This window comes from Ochlerotatus camptorhynchus, unplaced genomic scaffold (assembly GCF_037179485.1).
Source record: "Ochlerotatus camptorhynchus isolate MF236.1 unplaced genomic scaffold, CSIRO-AGI_Acam_v1.1 ptg000277l, whole genome shotgun sequence".
NCBI classification, from domain to species: Eukaryota; Metazoa; Arthropoda; class Insecta; order Diptera; family Culicidae; genus Ochlerotatus; species Ochlerotatus camptorhynchus.
This window is the reverse complement of record NW_027040766.1, coordinates 675793-702577: the sequence shown is the minus strand read 5'-3', so window position 1 is coordinate 702577 and position 26785 is coordinate 675793. Positions and strand designations below refer to the sequence as shown.

Genomic DNA, 26785 nt, shown 5'->3' with positions numbered 1-26785 from the left:
CGCACTCTAGTAAACCTGTTTAAGCTAGAGGATTTGGGATCCGCAGGCCGCCAATACACCTTCTTGAGGCATAATTCTGGCTCCCGATTAGACAGATTTTACTGTGACAAAGATTTTGTTCATCGAGCTAAAAAGTACGATACTCTTCCAGTGCCCTTCTCTGATCATCACGCGGTAGTGCTTACGTTTGAAATCAACCCACAGGATGCCACTCCCATCCTTGGAAGGAGCCATTGGAAGATAAACGATCTTCTACTCAAGGATGAAGGCACATCTGAAGGTTTCATTCGAGTCTTGGCAGAGCTAAGGCAACGTCGCAAACACGAGATGAACTTTTCGGAGTGGTGGTCGTACGATTTCAAAAGCAAGGTAAAACATTACTACAAGAACAAGTCTTATGAGTTCAATCAAACTAGCGCAAGGAAGAAGGCAAAACACTACAATAAGCTAAACAAATTGATGGAACAGCAAGCAAAAGGTTTAAACGTGCTGGATAGGATGAACGCGGTCAAGTCTGCTATCGTCGATGTCGAAGAGCAACGTCTTTCCAGTTTCCGCGGAAAGGTGCAACCGTCAACAATGCTTGAAAGCGAAAAATTGAACATATATCAAGTTTCGAAATTAGTAAAACGCGGTCACAACACACCAGTGATGAGTCTGCACTAACCAGATGGTCTAACTACAAAGCAATTAGTACATAATCACTTTGAGGAACAGTTCCGGAAGCCGCAAAACCAGCAAGCAGATTATGCTGCGCTTCAGCACGTTCGCAAATCGTTACCTCGAGATCTTGGAATCAACCTTGTGTCACCAATAGAAGAAGAGGAGCTTCGCGTAACTATTCAAAATGCAACAAAAAAGAAATCACCTGGGCCTGACGGTCTAACTTACGAATTTTACGAGAAACACTTTCATTCTCTCAAACAAGATCTGTTGCGTCTCTTCAATGGATTTTTGGATGGCTCCATTCCTATGCAAGAAAACTTTGCGAAGGGAATAATCATTTTAATTCCGAAGTCGAAGGATCGAAATGACTTGCAGAACTATAGACCGATCAGTTTGCTGAATACAGACAACAAGATTCTCACCAAAATGTGTGCAAGCAGACTAAAGGCTTGCATGAATTCACTAGTAGGTGAAGGTCAAACTGCAGGGCTGGAGGGGAAGTCTTGTGTGCAAAACCTGGATAAGATAAGAACGGTCATAGCAAGGATGCAGCAGAGTAAACGGGTAAAGATCGCGCTACTCAGTGTGGATCTTCAGAAAGCTTTCGATTCGGTGGACCATGGTCGGCTTTGGGAAACACTGGAGAAACTCAAAATTCCAACGCAGTTTATAACATTCATCCGGAGACTGTATGCCGATGCGTCATCACAAGTTATGGTGAATGGGTTTCTCACTGCTTCCATAAAAATCGATCGTTCCGTGCGGCAGGGTTGCCCACTCTCGATGCTTTTGTTTTCGCTCTATGTGGAACCTCTCATCCGTCAACTTCATGATAGTACGTTAGGCTTAATGATTGATGGTAACTTGATAAAAATAATGGCATACGCAGACGATTTAACGTTGATCGTGAGGAGTGACAAGGAATTTGATCTTGTAATGTCTGTCATAAATGAGTTTGCACTATAGGCTGCTATATGTATTAACTTTGAGAAATCGGGTTATATTAGATTCAACAACTGCAAGCTGGGCCCCCAAATGATCCAAGAGAAACAACAAATGAAAATATTAGGAATAATAGTTAAAGACAAATGGAAAGATATGATAAAATGCAATTTTGATAAATTATTGAATTCAATTACTTTTGCTTGCCGGATACATAGTGCTAGAAAACTCAATTTATTAGAAAGGAATACGTTTCTATTATCAAAGCTGTGGTATGTTTCTCAGGTCCTGCCACCTAATAATTATCATTTAGCTGAAATAAAGAAAAAATCAGGTTATTTTCTCTGGAATTCCCATTTTTTTAGAGTTAATAGGAATCAGCTATATCTTGATTATAGCAAGGGTGGATTGAAATTGATTGACCCAGAAAGCCAATGTAAGGCGCTATATATCAGGAGTTTGTTGTTTAACTCAGGTAAAAGAATCAATCATTTTCTGTTGGAACAAGCTAATCAAAACATATTATCCTTAAACAGTAAAAAATTGATTGAAGAAGCAAAAAAACTTTCAAACAATAATCGTATAGAAAATAATAGGAGTTTATACAACTATTTCATAAGCGAAATGAAAACACAACCAATAATTCAGGAAAAGTATCCACATTTGTGGTGGGACTGCATATGGGAAAATATTAATCAAAGTTTCCTCAGTTCAAATGCTAGATCAATTCTTTATCTTGTTATCAATGATGTTATTCCAAACAAAGTTAAATTGTATAACTATACTGACAACGTTAATAATAATCTCTGTGAAATTTGCAAAAAGCCTGATACAGACATTCATCGAATAAAAGAATGCAACCATTCCGGGTTAGTCTGGAAATGGATACAAAATGTCATAGCAAAAAATCTAAAAATCAAACTGCAATCACCAGAAGAAATTTTGTATTACGGTATATCGAAGAAAAGCCATAAAAAGAAAGCAGTATTATTTATAGTAATTGAGGCAATGGCGTATAACGTTATACATTACAAAAATCCAAGTTTATTTTCTTTTAAAAAAATAATAAGGGATTATAGATGGAATAACAGAAATGCATTCAATATAAACTTTAAAACATATCTTAACATCTGTTAACTAAATAACCAATGTTCAGATTTTCAGTCATAATTATTACTATTTGTGTATATAGATGCTACATGAAACAGTTGTAATTTTTATATTTTTATAAAGACAATTTGTAAAAAAAAAAAAAACTGACTATGTATTCAATAAGATTAACATCCAAAGTCCATCTTTTTAAAATATTCTGCACAAAAGATACGTTCTGCCCCGCCTCATTCATAATAATAAGTTTAATAGACAAAAATGCATGCCAAACATCAATTTTGCGCGGTTCTACGTCATACTGCGGTCGTGTCAAGGACACAACCCTTTATTTTTTTATTCTGAGCACTAATTAGTAGCAAAAAATCGTTCCGACTAGTTTGAAAGATCGATGACTAATAATAATTTATTGCTACTGGAGTTGACTTGAAGCATGACAGCTGATGTTTCTTGCATGTGTGTGTGTGCGAACAGTGCACGAATCCTAAGGGATAGCTCACATTTACCCTGTCATAACATTCTCTAGAGAAGGATTCTACAGCTTTAGCTACTACCGTTACACAACACACTGTCATCAGTTTTTCGGGCATGTTTCAAATATGGTATGAGATTCTGTCTTGAAATTTTCTCCGAAAAAAGTTTATAAATTTCCAAACATGAACATTTTTTTTTTTTTGATAAAAATTCCCTTGATTTGTTTTCCGTCGATCTTGTTTTCCGTGCTAAGCACCAATGCTACCGACGCCAGGGAGGCAGCTCCCACACCTGGACCCTACATATCGACCCATCAACTCACGAACCGGGGCCCAACGGCTTTACTTCCCTTCCAAAGGAAGGCGTGATCAGAGATGTTATGTCTCAGAACATCCCGGCGGGTGCCGACTGGGATTGAAGACAGGCCTGCTGGGGTGAGATGGAATCACGCTTTCTACTACACTACCGGCCCGGCTACAGACGATAATTTACCAGCTTTTCTTTTAAATTTTCTTTAATGGTGAAATCTTTCACGAGAAATATGATTCCAACTGTACACGGGAAAAAATCCGATCTCCAAAATGAGAAAAATGACTCATGATTTCATGAACAAAGCGTATTTTCATGTTATGAAAATACACCATGACTAATATTCATGATATCATGATCAACTTTTGCGTAACACAGCAAACATTCCCAAAATCATGAATCATCCTGAGACTGGATTCGAAACAAAGAACCTTGAGATCATTAAACCCATTATTTGACCACTAGACTATCAGTAATTGTATAAGACGGTAGACAAAAGGCGTATAAGAGATACCTATGTAGTGTGGTTTATGAACACGGTTTGCCAAGTACGTGTAACGCTTGTAGCGGTCTTGATTCCACTTCATTATGAAACCATGAATTTCCATGACGAAATCATGAATCATTGTTACAATTTCATGGAATGGCAAGTTTTTTCATTTCATGATTTTTTATTCATGAAAATGGAATCGGATTTGTTTCCGTGCATGAATAGATGAAAAAATTCCAGTAATTTTTGTTAATTAACTGTGCTGCTCAAATGTTATGATTTTTTGAAGATGGTGGTGTCCGAGAAATTCAGAAAACTTAAAAATTGGAGGCCCTGATTTTTTTTTAAATTTACTTTTGTTAATATATCTACAGACTCTACCTATGGGCGAAGTTTCATAGAAATCGAAGATCTTTGGACCCAATTAGTCCGATAATTTAAAAATTCCCCCTTTTTCATTAAACTTTGCGAACGTGTGTGTTATGGGCATACAGATTTTGCAAAAAAATCGACAATTTGGGATGTTGTATTTTTTTTACGAAATGGCGTCATTTTCATTTTTCAATAAATTGTATCACGAAAAAATCAGTGCTGATAGAAATGGCGGATGGGTGTTCAGCTGAGTGCCGACCCTCATACAAGCACACACCAACGAAGACCGCCCGCACACGCGGATCGAAGATAATCCACGCTGCGCGTCGCTCCGCTGCTGCTGTGTAAACGATCGGTAGTAGCAGTATCGGATTATCAGAATTTTTTTTATTCTTGTTTCTTTCTTTCACCCATCAGTTAAATTTAAGTTTGTTTTTCTGTGTTTGTAGTTTTTTTTCGTGTATTGTGTCTGAGTGATTATCGTTTCAGTGGTAGAGCGTTTTTTGTTCCCACTAGTACGGCAAAATGGACATTTTGTCGCAAGACGAAATGGACGTTTTGTCGGAAGATGACACTCCGTTTGCCACGCGATGGCAAGAAGGGTCGAAAACGTACGTCTTCTCAGAAGACAGATGATGCCTTCCCTGGTTCGTCGTCTCAGTCTGGCAAAGGTCAGGCTCAGAAAAACCCCCGATCGCGAGCCTATCCAGATGACTCGACTGGCCCATGGGTTGTCTACTTTCAGCCCAAAAACAAACCTTTGAACGTTGTGCAAATCTCAAATGATTTGACGAAGCGATTCTCGGCCGTGACCGAAATCACGAAGGTTAGGCACAATAAACTTCGTGTGTCCGTTTCTAACCTGAAACAGGCTAATGAGATTGCTGTCTCCCAGCTCTTTACGCTCGAGTATAGAGTTTACATCCCAGCTCGTGATGTGGAGATCGAAGGTGTGGTCACCGAAGCGAGTCTGACCGCCGAGATTTTGGAGAAGCAGGCGGTTGGCCGTTTCAAGAACCGTTTGCTTCTCCCGGTGAAGATACTGAATGTCCAAAAACTGGGCTCAGTATCTGTCAGCGAGTTCTACCCCCACAGACTCGTTCCGTGTGACCTTTTCTGGTTCAGCCCTTCCTCACTACATCGAGCTGGGAAAACTTCGACTACCTGTGCGCTTGTTCGTTCCCCGGGTCATGAACTGCCAAAACTGTAAGCAGTTGGGACATACGGCGTCCCACTGTGGCAGCGAGGCACGCTGTTCCAAATGCGGGGAGAAGCACGAGGATGGCGCCTGCACAGTCACTGCACCAAAATGCGTGTACTGTAAGGGAACTCCTCATGGTCTCTCGTCGTGCCCGGCGTACAAACAACGCGGGGAGAAATTACAACGCTCACTCAAGGAACGTTCCCGGCAGTCTTTTGCGGAAATGCTTAAGACGGCCACGCCATCGACCAACGACAAAAATCCATTCTCTCATTTGTCAGATGGCGAGACTGACTCTGACTTGGCTGAGGAGGGAACTTTTTTCCGTTTTTCTGCACGGAAACGAAAACGCATCCGTTCACGGAAAGTTGACAATGAAGAACCCCAAATCAGCTTGCCCAAATCAAGGATGGTGGAAAAAAAGAGACTTCTACTCCTCCTGAGTGCCGTAGAACTGACTATACCCAGGATTTTCCACCTGTCCCGGGGACATCCAAAACCCCTGATGTCCCATTTTTAAGAACAGAAGCCCCTTCTCCATCTGGGTTGTTCTCATTTGATAAAATTGTGGACGATATCCTCAAGTACCTCAATATTTCTGATCCTCTCAAATCATTGTTCTGGCAATGCTTCCTTCTGTGAAGATTCTCTTGAAGCAGTTGACATTGAAGTGGCCCCTCCTTGCAGCAATCATTTCCTTCGATGGATAATTTACCAAACGAGGTCGGGGATTTGATCATTGTTCTACAGTGGAATTGCCGAAGCCTTATTCCAAAATTAGACTCTTTTAAGTTTTTAGTTCACAATAATGATTGTGATGCATTTGCTGTTTGTGAAACTTGGCTCTCTTCAGACATCGATCTTCCTTTTTATGATTTTAACATTATTCGACTGGATCGTGAGGATTCGCGTGGAGGAGGGGTACTTTTGGGGATCAAAAAGTGCCATTCCTTCTATAGAGTGAATCTTCCACAATTTCCAGGTATTGAAGTTGTCGCATGTCAGGCTATTATTAAAGGTAAGAGCCTTTGTATTGCTTCTGTTTATATTCCTCCTAGAGCCATTGTTAATCGCAAACAACTTTCAGATATCTGTTCGATACTTCCTGCTCCACGGTTGTTTATGGGAGATTTGAATTCTCACGGTACAGGCTGGGGGGAACTGTATGATGACAACCGTTCTACTTTGATATATGACCTCTGCGACAGCTTTAAAATGACAATTCTTAACAATGGAGAGGTAACACGTTTTGCTGGCCCATCCTCAAATGGAAGTAGATTAGACCTCACACTTTGCTCTAACTCATTATCGTTGGATTGCACGTGGAATGTGATCCAAGATCCCCACGGTAGTGATCACTTGCCGATCATAATTTCGATTGCCAGTGGGTTCAATCCGTCGGAATCCGTTAACGTCGCGTACGACCTCACCCGTAATATCGATTGGACAACGTTCAAGACCGCGATAGAGGAAGCCGTGTTGTCGGTAGAAGGGCTTCCACCGTTGGAGGAATATAACTTCATCTCCAATCTTATCTTGGACAGCGCGCTTCGAGCTCAAGCTCGGCCGGTTCCTGGAACGACTTTCCGTAGGAAACCTCCTACCCCTTGGTGGGACCAGCAATGCACTGAGGTTTATCGTAAAAAGTCCGACGCGTTTAAGCTTTTCCGGAAACGTGGAACACCCGTGAATTTCGAAGGGTACTCTTCTCTTGAACGCGACATCAAGAGCCTCATCAAAGCCAAGAAACGCGGATACTGGTGGCAATTCGTGGACGGATTATCGCGCGAAACGTCGATGAATACGCTTCGGAACGCGGCGCGAAGGATGCGTAACCGGTCTTCGAACAACGAGAGCGAGGAGTACTCAGATCGTTGGATTCTCAAGATCGCGCGAAAAAGTATGTCCGGATTCCATGCCGGCACAGATGATTCCTCGCGAAACGACGAATTCGGTAGACGAGATCAGCCAGCCTTTTTCAATGCTGGAACTCTCACTCGCACTCCTTTCGTGTGGCAATTCGGCTCCGGGGGCTGATAGAATCAAGTTCAACTTGTTGAAGAACCTCCCAGACGTCGCTAAGAGGCGCATGTTGAACTTGTTTTGTCAGTTCCTGGAGCTCAATATTGTTCCGGATGATTGGAGGCAAGTGAGAGTTATAGCCATTAAAAAGCCTGGAAGATCCGCTTCAGATCATAACTCGTATCGTCCCATCGCGATGTTATCGTGCATTCGAAAATTGTTGGAGAAAATGATCCTTTTTCGCTTGGACAAATGGGTTGAGACGAACCACCTACTCTCAGATACTCAATTTGGTTTCCGTAGGGGCAAGGGAACGAACGACTGTCTCGAATTGCTTTCCACAAAAATTCAGTTGGCTTTTGCTAGAAAAGAGCAAATGGCTTCTGTCTTCTTGGATATCAAGGGGGCTTTTGATTCAGTATCGGTTGAAGTCCTTTCAGACAAACTCCACGCTTGTGGCCTTTCTCCATTAATAAATAACTTTTTGTACAACTTGCTGTCAGAGAAACATATGACCTTTTCTCATGGAAACTCGACAGCTTCTCGATTTAGTTACATGAGTCTCCCCCAGGGCTCATGTTTAATTCCCCTTTTGTATAATTTCTACGTCAGAGAAATTGACAACTGTCTAAGTGACAACTGCACGTTGAGACAACTTGCAGATGATGGCGTAGTGTCTATGACAGGGCCCAAAGGGGTCAACCTGCAAGGACCCTTACAGGATACCTTAGACAATTTGTCTACTTGGGCTATTCAGCTAGGTATCGAATTATCCACGGAGAAAACTGAGTTGGTCGTTTTTTTCTAGGAAGCATAGCCCAGCACAACCAAAGCTTCAACTTTTGGGTAAACCGATCACTCATTCTATGTCCTTCAAATATCTTGGGGTCTGGTTCGATTCAAAATGCACCTGGAGATCCCACATTGAGTATCTGAGACGAAAATGCCAACAAAGGATCAATTTTCTCCGAACAATTACCGGAACGTGGTGGGGAGCACATCCGCAAGATCTTCTAACGTTGTACCGGACAACGATTTTATCGGTTTTAGAATACGGTAGTTTTTGTTTCCAGTCGGCGGCTCAAACTCACATCATCAAACTGGAACGTATCCAGTATCGTTGTCTTCGTATCGCGTTAGGATGCATGCACTCGACTCATATGATGAGTCTAGAAGTGTTGGCGGGCATGTTGCCACTATCGGATCGGTTTTCGGAACTGTCCCTCAGGCTCCTCACCCGTTGCGAAGTTATGAACCCACTGGTAATCGAAAACTTTGAAAAGCTTCTTGAGCTGAACCCTCAAACTCGTTTTAGGTCATTGTACTACCTGTACATAACACTGGATGTCAGCCCTTCACAGCATAATCTTCATCGTGTATGCTTCTCCGACTTCGGCAATTCAGTTAGTTTTGATTTAACTATGACGCGGGAGATTCGTGGGATCTCAGAACATCGTCGTTCCATGATTGTTCCGTCATTATATACTGCAAAGTTTGGCCAAGTTGATTCCGCAAGATCGTTCTTCACTTCATTTAAGAATATTAACCTTAGATTGTAAGTTTGACTAACCTTGTGTTTAGTTTTTGTTTTGTTCGTGTGGGTTTTTTTTTAAATGTTTGTTTCTGTAATAATTGTATAATTACACTGTGGATACCAAATTGAATAGGAATAAGTTCATGTTTTAGGAATAATGAAATATTTGTATCGTAAATCATAACTCAAACCTCGTCCTCCCTCTCCCCATCCATAAAACTGTAAATCTCCACTAACCTCGAGACGACAGCGAGTAATCGGTTCAATTCCTTTAACTCTAGCTTTAAGACATCTATTATGTACATATAACGCATATGATAACTTGGCTCTGGGAAGTTTTTACGATTGAGCCTGTACAAATAAATTAATATTAAAAAAAGAAATGGCGGATGATACAAAGTTGAAAGATAAAAGTCTTTTTTCAAGTTTTTTTTTAGCACAGTCGAGTCAAACAAATTGATTTTTGCTATTTGACCTCGAACTGCTCTTTTTGCCTTGTGAAAGTTCATCTCAGTTTGCTGATCTAAGCTGAGCTCACAGCCTTCGCTTCGAATTTTGCTCGGGAATAAATCAAAAACACTCAGGAATAGTCTCCTCTGTACATCAAGACGTGAAAATTTGTCGCATTCATGCATCAAATTTTCATTTCAAGAAACTGCACTGAACAATGTACCACTTTCGCTGTTTGTATGTTTACATCTAACTAAATTTAATTAATCTGCTCTCTGCGTTAGGCACAAACAAAGTTGAATAACGCCTCCGTCGGTCGTCGTACAAAGCAAACATCACTGAAAACTTTATCGTTTCTTCACTGCAGCAGGTGCTGCAGTTACAGCATGAACGGCTTTTCATTAGTTTAGTAAATCCCGCATAACTCAAGTCGTATATCTGTAGTTTTAGAACTCAAGCAACAATGCTGGAAATCAGTTCCACTTTGTAGCAAAACATTGCATCCCGCAAGGAAACATAAAATCCACATTTCGAGCGAGCCGTCCATTTCCATTCCATTATACGACCGAAAAACGACCCAACGCGGCATTTTCGGCATACCAGTGCGATTCAAACCATTCCAGCCCTAAGCCACCACCGTCAACGGCATCCAACCGACAATCCGTACTCTAACCGAAAAGTATTTTTCCACTGACTGTCCCATTTTTATCCGTTTCTTTCGCAGGCATTCATAAACAACCGCCCGGCAGTCTCGACCAAAAATCCATCGGACCGGAATTGAATTCCAGTACCGTTCATGAAGCCCAGAACGACACCCACCCAAATACCGAACATGTGACAACACGGAGTCATATTTTCCCGCCCGGTCTCATGTTGCATAAAAATTTCCGAACCACCAAAACCGATGTAAGTTTGCGGACTGTGTAGTATGCACATGAAATGTCCTTATAAAATATGCACAGCCATTGTGAAATTTACATCGATTTGATGAGGGTGGAAAAAATCTAGCAGTGGCATCCAAGTGAAGTGACTCGAGAGAAAAACTTTTTCAACCTGGAAAGCTAAACGTAAGTGCGTTTTTTTTTTTGGTGTCGTCCAAGCTCACAATTCGGAACGGATTTACGGAATAATTGAACCACGAACGTACACATTCTATTGGGTTCATTTTCGAAGTGTGCCGATATAGCGTGGAATTGAGTGAACCCACAGAAGTGAGCAGCAAAAAAAATACTAAATCGGATAGTGTACAAAGAGCTGTGGTGCGGTTTTTTTTTCGATTGACAATTTGAAATTGAACCGGGGAAAAATTTGTGAACAAACGCGGAAAAAATGAGTATTGCTTCCGCCGTTGGAATCGATAAGAACAATTTGGTCACGTGCCATTTGTTAGGGCGATAGAAATCCCCTCCCCGCTTATTCATCGACTCAATCCAATCTTGCGAAGCACTTTGGTTAAACTACAACCAAAAAAAAAACAAATCGTTTGTTATAATCGACAAATCGTGCCAAGTGTTGCGGTAGGAACCAACGAACGCGGAATCGATTGGGAGGGTGATGGCCGATCCTCATGTCGGGGACCGGTAATGTTTCCCAACCGCATCCACTCAGTGTACAATGCGGGCCCACGATGGGCCAACAATCATTAACGACCACCAGCACCACTGGCGGAACCAAGAGCAGGAGTTTATACGAAGAAAACGGAATTATCGTCGTTTCTGCTGTCCTCGCAGCTGGCGGGCATTCGTTTGGCTGTTGATTGCGGCTGTGGTAGGATTGGCAGTTCCGGCCGGTGCTGGACCGAGGTATAGCTCACGGATCGTCGAAACTAAGTCCGGTGCGATTCGGGGTGTGATTCTGGAGCTGAATTCGAAGTATCTGGAGCCGGTTGAGGTGAGCAAAGCAGTGCACGAACCTGTGGGACAGTTTCAAATTAACGTCGTCTTATTTCTCTGTATTCTACAGGTGTTTAAAGCAGTTCCATACGCGGCTCCGCCAGTCGCAAGCCTACGGTTCGAGGCACCAAAAAAGCTACCTCCTTGGAAAGGAACCAAGCTGGCCGATACGTTCGGGCCTGTTTGTCCGCAGGTGAGAATAAAGTTTTGATGTTATATCCAACCCCCGATAATCAGGCCTATCATGGTGGCTACTCTTGGTAACTCTACAAGTAGCCAGCTCCGAAAATGTATTATTATTATTATTCCTATTATTTTGTTTAATCAACATTAGCAGGGCGCAGAAACAATGATTTTCATGCGCTAATTTTAGAAAAGCTGCACCCGGCACCGCACAGTGGGGAAAAATCGACCCAAAATCCCACTTAATTAGACAGCGCACGGTAGGAGTTTTGCAAAATAGCCTATCTTATGTGAAAAAAAAATTGGAGAATCAATTGGTGATGGTCCCGTTTAGGGTTGACTTCAGGAAGTGGTCTATTTTGCCCGATTTACCCCTAATGTTGGAAGAAAAATATAATTATCATACAGAAACTGAACTTGGTGCGCTTAGATTGAGCCAACGTAATCTTTATCCCTGTAAAAAGAGCTGGGAAGTTGATTGGAGCTAGTTTACTTTGATCAGACGTCCATAAGTGCTCCATTTAACCCGATTTCCCCTTGGCCTATAAAAACAAGATTAAACACTCGGAAAGCAGAATTTGATGGACAAAATATTGAACTTTATGCACTTAACTATTGCACAATTATCCAAGGAATCGAATGCTTTTCGAATGATTCTGCGGAAATTTTTACATAAGTATAGTGCAAGTGCCTGTAATATAAATGACGCCAATCTATAAAACCACAATAATATATGAGTTTGTTCAAGTTTGAGGTAAATATAGGGTGAAATGGGGTTTTATAGTGGTTGAAAGTTTCTGCTGCCTAACTTCCTCCGGAACATCAAACTTGTGCTGGGCGGTGAAGAACAGTAGCCCCGGCAGCTGCCGGAAGTCCGCCTTGACGTATGTAAAGGGTGATACGGTCAAAATTTGGTCAAGGGAAAACGCGTGTAAATCGATGAAATCGTTTATTTAAAAAATCAAATTAAATTTCTTTTTCAAGTTCAATTAGTATAAAATTCAGGAAAAATATTCAGTAAGGCTTCCGCTTTTCCAAATCCGAATTGCCGGGCCTTACGCTTGACCCCTGCCATCAGATTTTGTACAGCCACCTTGTCCACCTTCTTCGCCGCAGAAAGCCAGTTTGCCTTGAACTGCTGCTCGCCCTTAGCAGTTTTTTTGGTCTTCTTTAGGTTCCGCTTGACAATAGCCCAGTATTTCTCAATTGGGCGGAGCTCTGGCGTGTTGGGAGGGTTCTTGTCCTTGGGAACCACCTGCACGTTGTTGGCGGCGTACCACTCCATGGCCTTTTTACCGTAATGACAAGATGCCAAATCCGGCCAAAACAGTACGGAACAACCGTGTTTCTTCAGGAAAGGCAGCAGACGTTTATTCAAACACTCTTTCACGTAAATTTCTTGGTTGACAGTCCCGGAAGCTATGAAAATGCTGCTTTTCAAGCCACAGGTACAGATGGCTTGCCAAACCAGATATTTCTTTGCGAACTTTGACAGTTTCATGTGCTTGAAAACATCTGCTACCTTTCCCCTTCCTTTTGCCGTATAAAACTCCTGTCCCGGAAGCTGCTTGTAGTCGGCTTTGACGTAGGTTTCGTCGTCCATTACCACGCAGTCAAACTTCGTCAGCATCGTCGTGTACAGCCTCCGGGATCGCGCTTTGGCCGTCGTATTTTGTTTATCATCGCGATTTGGAGTCACTACCTTCTTGTAAGTCGATAGTCCGGCTCGTTTTTTGGCTCGATGCACGGTTGTAGACGATACACCCAGCTTATTTGCGGCATCTCGGAGAGAGAGGTTAGGGTTTCGCTTGAAACTACCGGCAACTCTCTTTGTCGTCTCAGCGGCTTCCGGTTTTCGATTTCCCCCCGATCCAGACTTCCTGGCTGTCGACAAACGTTCCCCAAACACTTTAATTACATTTGTAACGGTTGATTTGGCAACTTTTAGCGATTTTGCCAACTTTGCGAGTAGCTCGGATTTTCGCGATGCGCGAGCAAAATTTTGATACGCTGCTCTTCTTGCTTCGACGGCATTTTGACAACTGAAGAGTGAATTCCAAAATCAAAATAGGAGCAACATTCTACACACACACACCTTCAAAATGAGGGGTGTTCAGGTTTTTTAAATGCAAAATTGAAAGAAATACGTCAAGTTGATATTGACCAAATTTTGACCGTATCACCCTTTAAGTCTCATCATCCATGATGAGACAATGAGGCTTCGTCAGCATCTGGGTGTATAGTTTCCGGGCCCGTGACTTTCCCACCGTATTTTGCCGTTCGTCACGATTTGGAGCCTTCTGCACTTTGTAAGTATGCAGTCCCTCCCGGACCTTGGCTATCTGAACGAAAGACTTGGATTTTTTCGCCACATCCCTGACCGAAGCATTGGGATTTCACTTAAACGCTTTCACGACACGATTGTGTAGGGTTACCATATCAAAAACTTGAAAAGGAGGACATTTCATATGAGGTTTGGAGATAAAGGAGGACAATGAGTTTTTATCAAACATTTTAATAATATGTGCGCTATCATGAATTCATGATTTGCAAAGGTTTAATTGAGATTCTTCATAACTTGTAGTCGATACCAATTCAATTTGCATCAAACTAGCCTTCATTATTCATTTTTGATACTTGGAAATGATCTAGTCTACACAGCAAAAAAATAATTTTAATACTACATCCAAGAGGATGCACTTCAAACATGTTGAAAATCTCATGTAATTTTTATGGCCACACAAATAAACAAATGCAGTAAAAGCAACGTAATGTCAGCTCATGCACTTTTTGGCAAGTAATATTACATCATATTTTCGAAACGATTGAAGTGCATCCACTTTGATGTGATATTAAAATTATTTTTTTGCTGTGTAGCTGATTTGCATGAAAACTACAGTTTTACAGCCTTAAAATCATCCCAACTTTTATCATGTTCAAAAATCAGGATACATGCCATCGCTGATTGAAACCAACATGAAATATCTAAGCAACCTGTTAATTTTACCATTGATTCAGCGTAGGACTCTAAAGTCGCTGCCATAGTGAGAGCGAAGAGGCGCACTTAGCGTTCTATACACAAGAGTTCCTATTATTGATATTATTCCTCACATTCGATTTCACGATTCGCGTGCCTCTTCGCTCTCAGTATGGTAGTGGCCTAAACAAGTCAAGCGTAACTATTCAAATCGACGTATCTGCTTTTGTAAACAATCTCTTCAATCGACGATTTGTCTTAACTGCTAACTCACCCACGCAACACCATCTTCAGGTAGGAGACACTTTCGCCGCCTAGCTGGTGTTGTTAGTTTCTATGAGTGAGCTTGCAGTTGCCACAAATCGCCGATTAAAGTGATTGTTTAGAAAATCAGACACGTCGATTTGAATAGTTATGCTTGTAATACGTAAAATCCCATAGAACCAGAACTTCAAAATCTAACACATGTTTGATTCAATCTGTGTGGCTGTGCTCCATTTGGTGATATTCTAATAAACCTGCTATTGTACCAGTCTTAATTCTGACAGCCCAGGAATCAATTTTAACATACATCTCGAAAATCACACGATCAACAACAAAGATATTTCGAACATTATAATCTATTTTCGAAGTGTCAAATTTATGTAAAAATTCATAAAAATGGAACACAGCCTAAGACATTTGATGAATGTTCACTGAACTTCGAAAATAAATTATACTGTTCGAAAATCACTCTGTTGTTGATCATCCGATTTTTGAGAAATTGTTTGTCAAAATTGATCTCTGGTTTATCTGAAATAAGTCTGGTAGAACGGCAAGATAATTTGAAAATTTTCCACCTGTCAAATATAAGTAAAAATTCACCAAATGGATCGCTGTCTAAATGAAGGGGGTTGACAGCTGTAGTATACTCCTAGTCTCACCATCGAATGGCATTTGCTAGATAAGATGAAGTTGCGACATAATTAAACAAATAAGCTCTGCAAACAACGCTCTTTGAAAACAATGTTATGGATGTGTTACTTTTTTTTTAAATTATAGTCACATTAACACTCTTGGGTCACTCGTGACTTGTCCGGGGTGATATTTGAACTCGTGACTTTAGCGTGAGAGGTATGTATGTTAACCACTACGCCGGGGTCGCCCCCAATGTGTTACTTAAAAAAATGTAAGGTTTAAAAATTTTGGGCAAAAGGAGGATGTAGAAAAAATATTGAAAAAGGAGGACATGTCCTCCTTTAGGATACCATATGGTAACCCTACCGCTTATGATCCTGATCACTAATAGAACATCCATTCTGACCGCATTTCTCCTTCTGTTCAATGCTCAGAGTTTCGTAGTAACGTTTAATCACATTGACTGTACGATTCCGAGTTGTTTTTCCGATGTCCCGATGAGAGAGTTGAGGATTTTCCAGTTGCATGGGCAAAATCAATTCGCGACGTTGCTTTTCGGGTAACGCCATTTCTTCCAACTTTCGAAAAACTGACAGCAATAAAAACACAGTGTAAACAATACACTCTTAACTACTTCTACCCAAATTTTCAAGAGAAAATACCCAATGAGTTATTTTCTACAGCATTTTTTCCGTGATGAAATTTGATGTGGGACACCCTTTATACGGCATAAATAGATGCATTCCCCAATCCTGTAACTGTTTGATGATGTTCGGTGTCCAGGTACGATTGTAGGCCTTCGACAGGTCGAGTGTTGCGATTTCTGTGTGTTCCCCTCGCTCTTTGGCGTCATTTAGTAGCTGTCCCAATGTGGCGAAGTAGGTTCCTGTTCCATGACCGGGACGGAAGGCGTGCTGCTGATGGTCAAGGTGGCCGTGGTCCTCCAAGAATTGAATCAGTCTCCGATTTACCGTTCTTTCCATGATTTTACTGGTGCAACATGTTAAGGAAATTGGTCTGTAGCTGCTGGGGTCGACTGGATTGCAACCGCTTTTGGGAATTGGCACCACTAGGCTGTGGTTCCATTCTTTAGATAAGGATTCGTTGAGCCAGATCTTGTTAAGAAGGTGCAGAAAGATTTGCTTCGCTGCTGAGGGCAAGTGTTTTAGACTTGGGTAGTCGAGGCCGTCGGGGCCCGCAGATTTCCCTTTTCCCTTCGATAGCGCATAGTTGAGTTCAACTGGGGAAAAGGGGCGATTGATTTGAAGGCCGCTACGGTCGCTAGGGATCTGCAGTCGCGCTAAGGATTCGTTGGAGACTCCGTGCCGCCTGATAAAATGCTGGTCGTATCTGCCAAGCGAGGAGAGATTGGCAAAATAGTCAGCAAGCGTGTCTGCTACGACGCTCTGCTCACGAGTGATTGTTCCGTTTGCTCGGATGGCAATAAATACCTGTGGTTCTTCTTTTGCCGCTTAAGGCATTAACATGTCCCCAAAGTTCCGCTGATGTTTGGTGTGCGTTGATGCTCTCTAGGAAGTTCTCCCAACTGTTTCGCTTAGCTTCTTGGATCGTTTGTCGGCAACCGTTACGTCTTTTCCTGTAGGAGGCCATCGCTTCTTCTATCGGGACATATATTGGCATTCGTCCGCAATTTCCTCGACAACCGGACCTTTGAAGTATGTATTGGAGCTCACAAGTCAAAAATTTGCCGAGAAGAAACGGGGGTTCCTCAAGGCTCAGTCATCGCCGTCACTCTTTTTTTGGTAGCAATGAACGGGGTTTTCCGTAACCTGCCAAAGGATATATACACTTTCGTATACGCCGACGATATTGTCCTCGTCACCGTGGGCAGAACACCGAAGGCCTTGAGACGGAAGCTTAAAGCGGCGGTCAATGCTGTAGTAAGATGGGCCAGCTCAACCGGATTTCAACTCTCCGCGGAAAAAAGCGCCGTAACGCACATCTGCAGTTCTAATCACCGTATCATTCCCAGCACGATCACTATCAACGGTAAAACAGTTCCTTTCCGGAAGACAATTAAGATTCTCAGCGTACGCATTGACAGACACCTTACCTTCAAAAATCATTTCCTGGAGGTCAAAGAGAACTGTAAAACGCGGATAAATTTACTAAAGACGCTCTCCAAAGAGCATCGCACTCGGAAAAAAATCCGTTCCCGAAAACGGGAACGGACCGTGAACTAAAAATCACGGCCAACTATCCAGAACAAAATTTTCTCAAATATACACCGTGAACTATGGTTCACGGCTGTGGTTCACGAATATGGGAACTCTTTTTTTCCCGTGCAGCAACAATCGAGATATAAGACTGCGAGTCGCAAAAGCCATCATCCACAGCAGGCTCCTCTACGGAATTGAGCTTACCTGTAACGCTTCCAATCATCTAACTACAATCCTCGGTCCAGTATACAACAGTTCGATCGAATTATCTCTGGACTTCTGCCATCCACACCCGCCATCTCCACCTGCATTGAGGTCGGGGAATTGCCTTTCGCCTTCTGTCTAACCACCACCCTATGCAAAAGAGCCGTTTGCTTTCTAGAGAGACCGCTCCCTGCCCCAGAAATGTCTATCTCCTTGACGAGGATAATCGACTCCTGCGTCAAATATCAAACCAGGAGCTACCCCCGGTTGCCTTACTGCAGTGGAACGGGACTAGACTCCACAAGTGCGCTACGACAAAACCATTAAAAACAGATTTCGGGCAGGAGACAACTTGTCAGCTCTTAGAAACACCGTTGTTAAACTACAAACCATAAAATACGCTAACCATACGATCCGTTTCACCGAACTTCATTCCAGCACTACCGTCTTCCGGATATTTGCTCGGCTTTTTCCGCTGAGGCCGCAGCTATTACCCTAGCAACGTCTAGTTCATCCACCGGTCCAGTAGTAACTTTTTCCGACTCCACCTGCGTTCTATCAGCCATATGCAGCCCGACCGCAAGGCATCCCTGGATTCAAGAGATACAGAACAGAATCAATAACAACATCGTACTCGTTTGGATTCCGGGACACTGTGGAATCATAGGTAACGAAACGGCAGACCAACTAGCCGCGTCTGGAAGATACGGTCCTTTTCTAACACGTGAAGTCCCCGGACAGGACATCAAACGATGGGTTTCAAGTACGGTTCGCGCAGCCTGGGTGACCGAGTGGAACAGTCTTAGACATCCTTTCATACGGAAAATCAAAGGTGATACGCATAAATGGGAGGACCTTCCCATTCTAAAAGACCAAATAAAAGTTTCAAGACTCCGCACTGGCCATGCGCGTTTCTCACACAACATGGGGGACAGTAGAAACTTCAGAACACTGTGTGAGACTTGCCAAACGCGAATTTCCGTTGAACACGCCATCATCGAATACCCGGCATACCAGTCCCATCGGGAGCTCCATGGTATCCCCAATAGCATTAGGAACGCCTTACAAAATGACAAATCCTCCACATCGGCTCTTATCTGTTTCCTAAAAGACACTCAATTATACGACCAAATATAATCCTGAAAAAAAATCTAAGTAAGGACAGTACACCATACGGCCCCGCAAAAACTGCCACAAACCAATGCTACAACTCCCACACACGATGAACACCCTGCTTTCAACAACGGACATGATCTGGAGACGAACAACAAAACTCAACATGGCAACGACCCGGCTTTTCGACAGAAACAACGTAAAAAACCCAAATATCTAATTACTGAAAAAAAAAAAAAAAAAAAAATGCATTCCCAACTCGAATTAGGTTCGATTTGTTAAAAGCAGGTCTTTTTTGCTCTGAACATGACTTTTACTGACATTTCAAATTTCGCATCTATTTCATGACCACCCCCCCTCCCTTACGCTAACTTCTGCTATTGTTATGCAACCCAATTTCAGACATACTCTGAGATTCTCTGCTTGAACATCAAGCAGTACAGTTCGGTCTGTGCTCGCTCTGTCGAGTTGTTCGATAATACCACAGACAGACATACAAATTAGTACCGTTGTGTTGTACTCCTTTAATCTAGTACCCCAAAATGTACATTTTGTGGTACTAGCTTAAAGCAGTACAACGGTAGTACAACAGTGAACTTTGTATGTCTGTACAAGGTATAAACCTATAGTTTGTTACAAACGTTCGTAGATATACCAATTATCAATACGAAACTAACGATTTTAAATTGGCTCATTACTTGATTAGCCTATTGGTCCCAAGCAAATCGACTAACGTACCCCATTCTAGTATAAATTCCAGTACTACACTATGTTTGTTTTGATTCGCTATGAAAGTTTGACAGATAAAGTGAGGGGTTAGTGGATTTTCTTATGTTTCAAGGGGTGAATCGATTAGCTTGGGACCGAAGATAGTACGAGAGCTGAGCCAAAAAGTTGAGCTCGTTTCTTCGGGACCTTCTGGTCTTAGAGTTACCTCTATGGACATACTGCACGTCGCGTCGTCAGTAGTGTCGGTCGCATCGCGTGATGGGAAGACAGTGCTCCCGGAGCAGACTTCGTGACCAAGCGGAGAAGAAGAACAGCGGTGAGGGTAGCTCGGTACCTACCTCAAATAGGTACGCAACTCTTCCCACCGATGTTGGGAATACCAACCCAGTCCCGGTGAAGTGGATGAAAAAGAGGATGAAGAATCAAGGACAGTCCGATGGTACTAGCGGACGCGACGATGTTACCGCGACGAACGCCAGCGACTTCGGTGATCTCGGCGACGCCGTCGAAACCGAGAATTCTGCCGGCCCGAGTGCGGTGAAAGTCAAGCTTCCTCCACTGGTGGTGAATCAAGTACCACACAACACGATGATTGGCGATCTCTCACCCCTGGCCGTTGCAGCTGAGTTTAAGCTCGGCAGGATCGGCACCAAGGTGATGCTCCGTATGAAAGCGGAGTACGAGGTGGCCGTTAAATATCTGAAGGATTCCAAGGCGGAATCCTTCACGCATGACATCCCCGGTGAGAAACCCTTCAAGGTAGTTATCAGGGGTCTACCAAACTTCGACCCCAAGATGATCGAAGCTGAAATCAAGAGGTACAAGCTGGCCCCAATAGCTGTCTTTCAGATGACGAGGAGAGACGAAAACGTGAAGACGTACCCGGATTGTCTTTTCCTGGTGCACTTCCAGAACGGAACGGTGACGCTGAATTCACTGCAGGCTATCCGCTCAATCTACTCCATAATCATACGATGGGAGCCATACCGTGGATGCCATCGTGATGTAACCCAGTGCCAACGATGTGTGAACTTTGGACACGGAACTCGCAACTGCAACATTAAGCCACGCTGTAGAAACTGCGCTCAAGAACACGCCACTTCCAACTGCCCTGTGGATGGAGCCGTGGCGTTAAAATGCGGCAACTGTGGTGGTGCACATCAAGGTTCCGACAGACAGTGCTCCAAACGCAAGGACTTCAAACGCACCTGAAAACGACGACGCAAGAAGGACAAAGTCCCGGCATTTCTGAAGGAGGATTTCCCGCCTCTTCGTGCTCCTCAGCAAAGGTAAGAAAATTCACGGGTGCATCCCGCTCAAGCAACTTCCGGTGATTCTGCTTGCCAAAGTTATCCATCCCCCCCTGGATTCTGGAGACAACCAACAGCGCAAAACAACAACCCCGATCTGTTCTCAGCGGATGAACTGATGGAAATTTTCATCAACAAGTCCGGTGCTCTTCGTAAGTGCCGCAATAAGCCCGAACAGATCCAAGTGCTCGGTAAGTTCATCATCCAGTATGGCGTCTAAGCCGCTAACTATCGTCACCTGGAATGGTTGCTCTGTAAGAGCAAAAGAGATTGTGCTTGCACAGCATCGACGTGGGCCTTCTAACCGAGACCCATCTAAAGTCCGGCGACAGCTTCTGGTTGCCTGACCACAACATTATTCGGCTTGATCGCATCAGCTCCATTTGTGTTGCGGTCGTCGTCAAGAAAGGAATAAAATACCACACTCTGTCCCATATCCGCACCTCTATCATCGAGGCCCTTGGTGTGGAGGTGGAGTCGTCGACTGGATACGTCCAGTTCATCGCCGTCTACTGCCCTCGACAGTGTGCCGCCAGCAGGGGACTAGCGGCTAAATTCTTGAAGGACCTGTCCACCATCACCCGTGCCGGTTCCCGCTTCGTAGTAGGAGGAGATCTAAACGCTCGCCATGAGGCCTGGTGGAACTACATGCAGAACCAGAACGGTCCTCTGCTGTTCGACCACTTGCAGCATGGGCTGTACTCCGTTTGGTTTTCGAATGAGCCAACATTCATCTTACCGGCGGGCAACCCATCGACGCTAGACCTTCTTCTTCTTCTTCGCATTACAAGCTTATTGCATATCGCATATTAGCTTATTGCGTGCTCTCAACTTAGTCTTCTATTTAAACTTGCAGAGAGAAAGTAAAACGCGTGCTTCGTAGTAGAGAGAAGAATAACTACTAGTTTTATTTGACGTTTTCTTTAGGTACACGACAATCGTGGTTTGAGTAATTGAATTGCAATAAACTCAGTTACACTGTTAATATCCCCCCTCAATTAATTACCCCAAGAATCTCCCTGAGCTTACGGAATCTAGGCGAAGCCAACCCCTTCGTCATCAAATCTGCTACCTGTTCCTCGGTTGGTAAGTATTTTAGTTTAACCTTTCCCTTTTGGACAAGTTCTCTTACAAAGAAGTTTTGAATTTCAACATGCTTCATTCTCTTATGCTTACGTGGCTCCACCGTTACCGCGATACAGGGCTGGTTATCCTCGTATACGCTGACCGCCTCCACCACTCGCAGGCCAGTAGAATTCAGCACGTTCACGATCCAGACGACTTCGCAGCTCGCCTGACACACGGCCATCAACTCTGCCTCGGTCGTCGACAAAGCCACCGACGACTGCTTCTTGGTAGCCCATGCCACCGTTGACCCAAACAGCTTGACGACGTATCCGGATACCGAACGGCGGTCATTAGGGTCATTGCCCCAATCCGCGTCCGCGAACGCTTCCAACATCTCCGCTGATTCCGTACGACGGTACAGTAGCTTGCAGTCTTTGGTGCCTTTTAAGTACCTAAGTACTCGCTTGAGATGCACCCAGTGCACGTCGGTCGCACCACATTGAAATCCGGCGAAGAAGCTCACCGCCGCACAGATGTCCGGTCGCGAGGTGACCATTAGGTACATGAGGCACCCTACGAGTTCCCTATACGGCTTGTCTATAGCTTTCTCCTTGCTGCCTCTCATCAGCTTCAGGTGCGGTTCCATCGGAATGGGTGACGGTTTGCATCCGTCCATCCCGAACCGCTCGAGGACGCTCTGGATGTAGGCCTTCTGACCGATGGACATCGTTCCCGCTTGCTTGTCTCGCTGGATGTTCAACCCGAGAAAACTCTTCACATCTTGCAGATCCGTCATCTCGAATTCCATTGAAAATCGTCGCTTAATTCCACCAATCGCCTTCAGTGAGTTGCTAACAATGAGGATATCATCCACATATATAACAACCAACACGATAACTCCATCACACGACCACTGGTACAGACAGAAGTCATACTCGCTGCGTTTGAAACCCAGTTTGCACATGAAGTCGTGGAATCGCTGGTTCCAGTTCCGGGAAGATTGCTTCAGACCGTAAATGGCCCTTTTCAGTCTGCAAACGAGGTTTTTCCCGAGGGGGACGACTCTATCTACGATGCAGGAAAGATTTTGTTTTGCTGTGGCTAGCTGCACGCACGCTGAATAGATAGAAAGAAGATTGACGACGATTCTGAAGATTTCCTGCAAAAAGATGATGCGCGATGCAAGTAGATGCGAGAAATGAAAGAAGATTTTTCGAAGATTGATTCGCTAGAGTAAGATTTGTTGAGCATCTAGACTTGAGATTTAGATGTGTCGTCCCCCTCGGTTTTTCCCCCTCTCAAATCCAGCGGGTTGACGCATAAAAATTTCCTCGTTAAGTGCACCGTTCAGGAAGGCGCATTTGACGTCCATTTGATGGACGTGCCAGTCGTTTTGATTCGCCAAGGCCAGGATAATTCTTAGCGTCGCCATTTTCGCCACGGGAGAGTAGGTGTCGGTATAGTCGAACCCCGGTCGCTGCGTGAAGCCACGGGCAACCAGCCTGGCTTTATACCGCTCCACCTCACCCTCGCTGTTCCGTTTCATTTTAAATACCCACTTGCTGTCAATCATTTTCTTGCCAGCGGGTAATTCAACAAGTTCCCAGGTATCATTCTTCTCGAGCGATTTCAGTTCTTCATTGATAGCACTTTTCCACGACGACCAGTCATCCCTCTTTTTGAGTTCACTCACGTCAGTCGGAATATTGTCAATAAACTCTTCCGCACTCAGAGCAAATGCACTTATGTTCATATCGTAGTCACTGTGCCAACACGGAGGAACTACGTTCCTACCACTTCTTCTAACACTGCTGTCCACAATTGGATCGGCTGAGGTGCCGCTCGCATTTGGCTCTTCATCGATATCATCGTCACGGTCCGTGAAAAAATGCTCGGAATCAACGTCTTCCAGTTCACTATCGATCACTTCCGATTCACTGTTTGCATCAGCTAGCTTTTCTTCGATAATCACTTCATCATTCTCGTAGCTCTTCTCGCTGGACTTCACCGTACATAGTCGTAGCTCGCTCTCATTGAAGACGACGTCACGGCCGACGAAAACTTTGGTACCATTCCACAGCCGGTACCCGTTCGGGGCGTAACCAACAAAGCTTACCTTTTCGCTCTTGGAATCCAACTTTCTGCGCAGCTGCTTCGGGATGTGAACATAGCAATCGCTGCCGAAAACTCGCAAATGTGCGACATCCGGCTTGCGGCCGTTCCATGCCTCGTACGGCGTCATGTTCTCCGCAACTGCAACACTGGGGCTCCTGTTCTTCAAGTACACAGCGGTGTACACAGCTTCGCCCCACAGGATCTTCGGAAGGCCGCTTGCTTGCAGCATCGCTCGAGCTTTTTCTGCGATGGCACGGTTGAGCCGCTCGCTCACACCGTTTTGCTCCGGCGTATATGGCACAGTGGGTTCGAGCCGGATGCCCTTGCTGCGACAAAACTGTTTCATCGCTCGGCTGGTGTATTCTCCCCCATTATCCGTTCTGAGGCGAGAAATTTTCGTGCCGAAATGGGCACTGGCCATGGCTTCATAATCCTTCAGACACTCAAGCACATGATTCTTCGTTTTCATCAAATACACTGCCGACACATGAGTGTAATCATCCGTGAAGGAAACGAAATATTCATTGCCATCCCACGTCATCGGCGTTATCTTCCCACACACGTCACTGTGTACGATCTCTAACGGACGCGTCGCTCGTTTCGCATCATTTCGCACTTTGAACGGCTCGCGGGTTTGCTTTGCGGTTATGCACGGTTCACACAGCAGCTTCTCGTTTTTGTTCTTCACACTCGCGATCTTCATACCTTCGACCATCCCTTTATTCACTAGCTTCACTAGGTTATCGTTCCCGAGGTGGCCGAATCGCTGGTGCCACAATTCGAGCTGCTTGCTAATTCTTCCCGTCATCAACGCACTGGGGGCCGCGTTCGCATTTGGCACTTTCACACATTCAAAGTCCATACAGTAGAGACGGCCGTGTTGTCGTCCGGTAGCAACGATTTTGTTGTCGGCTTCTACCGTTACGCACCCGCCGAAGAAAATCACTTTCTTTCCCGAGCTTTCGAGGCGCCGCAGCGACAACAAGTTCAGCGATAATTCCGGAATGTATAAAACGTCGTCGATGTTGATGTTTATATTGCACCCATCCACCACCGTGCAGGCGGTAATACGACCCTTGAACCGCGCAACCATGTTCACCCCACTTTTTGCAGTTTGGATCACTACCGGCGGCTCAATTTGCACCAGAACATCGAAAAGTGCTCTGTTGTTCGACATGTGTTCTGATGCTCCACTGTCCAAATACCACTTGGAGTTCGACACCGCACTAGCCGCAACAACATCCAACCGATCGTCCACCGCGACAAACGACACTGTTTTCGCATTCACACCGACGTTCGCACTCTGTGCTGCACTTTTCTTTGCTTGCTTCTGGGGGGCTTGTTTATGTTCACTTTTGTTTGGACACTGAGCTTCTCTGTGCCCCGGCTGGCCGCAGCCAAAACACTTGAACTTGGCTTTGCTCTTCCCAGCGAAAGCCGCTTCTTCTTCTTCCACCTCCTGCTGTTGTCCTCTTCTTTTAGCTTCTACATCCAAATACTTGCGCCGAACAAGATCCATCGTGAGCCTCTCAAAGACCGCCTCCATGGTGGTGACTGCGTCATACGACGACGGCATTGTCAACATCAAATGACAAATGACGTCTTCCTCGTTCATCTGCGCACCGGCTCCTTTGATTTCCCGGACCAGCTTATCAAACCGGAGAAAGTGATCCTGGAGGCGCTCATTTTCCTGATAGTGCATCAAGAGAAGCTGCCGCTTCAGCAGGAAACGATTGGCCATCCCAGATCTGCATTGGGGTCTGCTTGTCTTTGATGTATTCGAGATGACTATCGGCTATCGCTTGAATTAGCACAGATCGGCATTTGTTGTCTTGCCGGATTCTCGCCTTCTTCTTCTCCTCTTTCGCCGCCTTCACGTCCGCTGCATCCGTGGTCGGAATGACCCAAAAATCCTCCTCCTCCGCCGCAACCTCGACGCACCGCAACACCTCCAGCTGCTGGAGATTAGCCTTCATGCGGAAACACCAATTGTTAAAACTGGTCCCGTCGAACGGCTTAATCCGGAGACTCCTGGTATCATCATCCATTTCGACCGAAACTCGACACTTTCCGCGGACTTTTTGACCGAAAAAAAAATACACGCGGTTATGCTGGGTCCATAATCTGTAAACTTGCAGAGAGAAAGTAAAACGCGTGCTTCGTAGTAGAGAGAAGAATAACTAGTAGTTTTATTTGACGTTTTCTTTAGGTACACGACAATCGTGGTTTGGGTAATTGAATTGCAATAAACTCAGTTACACTGTTAATATTCTAGATACACTTCCACAGTTATTAATTGAGAGCTTTCGATGCCTGTACCATTTTTGCATTGATATGATTGTGTGGCAAGTCCAATCATACTTCTATGCCCAGGGAAGTCGAGAAATTTTCCAACCCGAAAAATTCCTAGACCGGACCGGGAATCGAACCCAGCCATCTCCAGCATGGTCTTGCTTTGTAGCTGCGCCTTTACCGACTGAGCTAAGGGAGGCCCCATCAACGCTAGACCTGTTCCTGTCAAATACCAGCTTGTCCAAGCCGGTAGCCTTG

General features: G+C 44.2%; 1 protein-coding gene across 1 annotated transcript in view; it reads left to right on the top strand.

The window, feature by feature from the left end:
• The window catches only part of LOC135706300 (neuroligin-1-like), a 762843-nt gene that overhangs the window by 424715 nt on the left and 311343 nt on the right, over positions 1 to 26785 (top strand). Inside the window, exons 5-6 of the mRNA XM_065227888.1 lie at positions 10292 to 11457; positions 11530 to 11652. Of these exons, the coding sequence (XP_065083960.1) occupies positions 11182 to 11457; positions 11530 to 11652 (399 nt within the window). The 5' untranslated portion in view covers positions 10292 to 11181. The remainder of the gene's footprint in view (positions 1 to 10291; positions 11458 to 11529; positions 11653 to 26785) is intronic.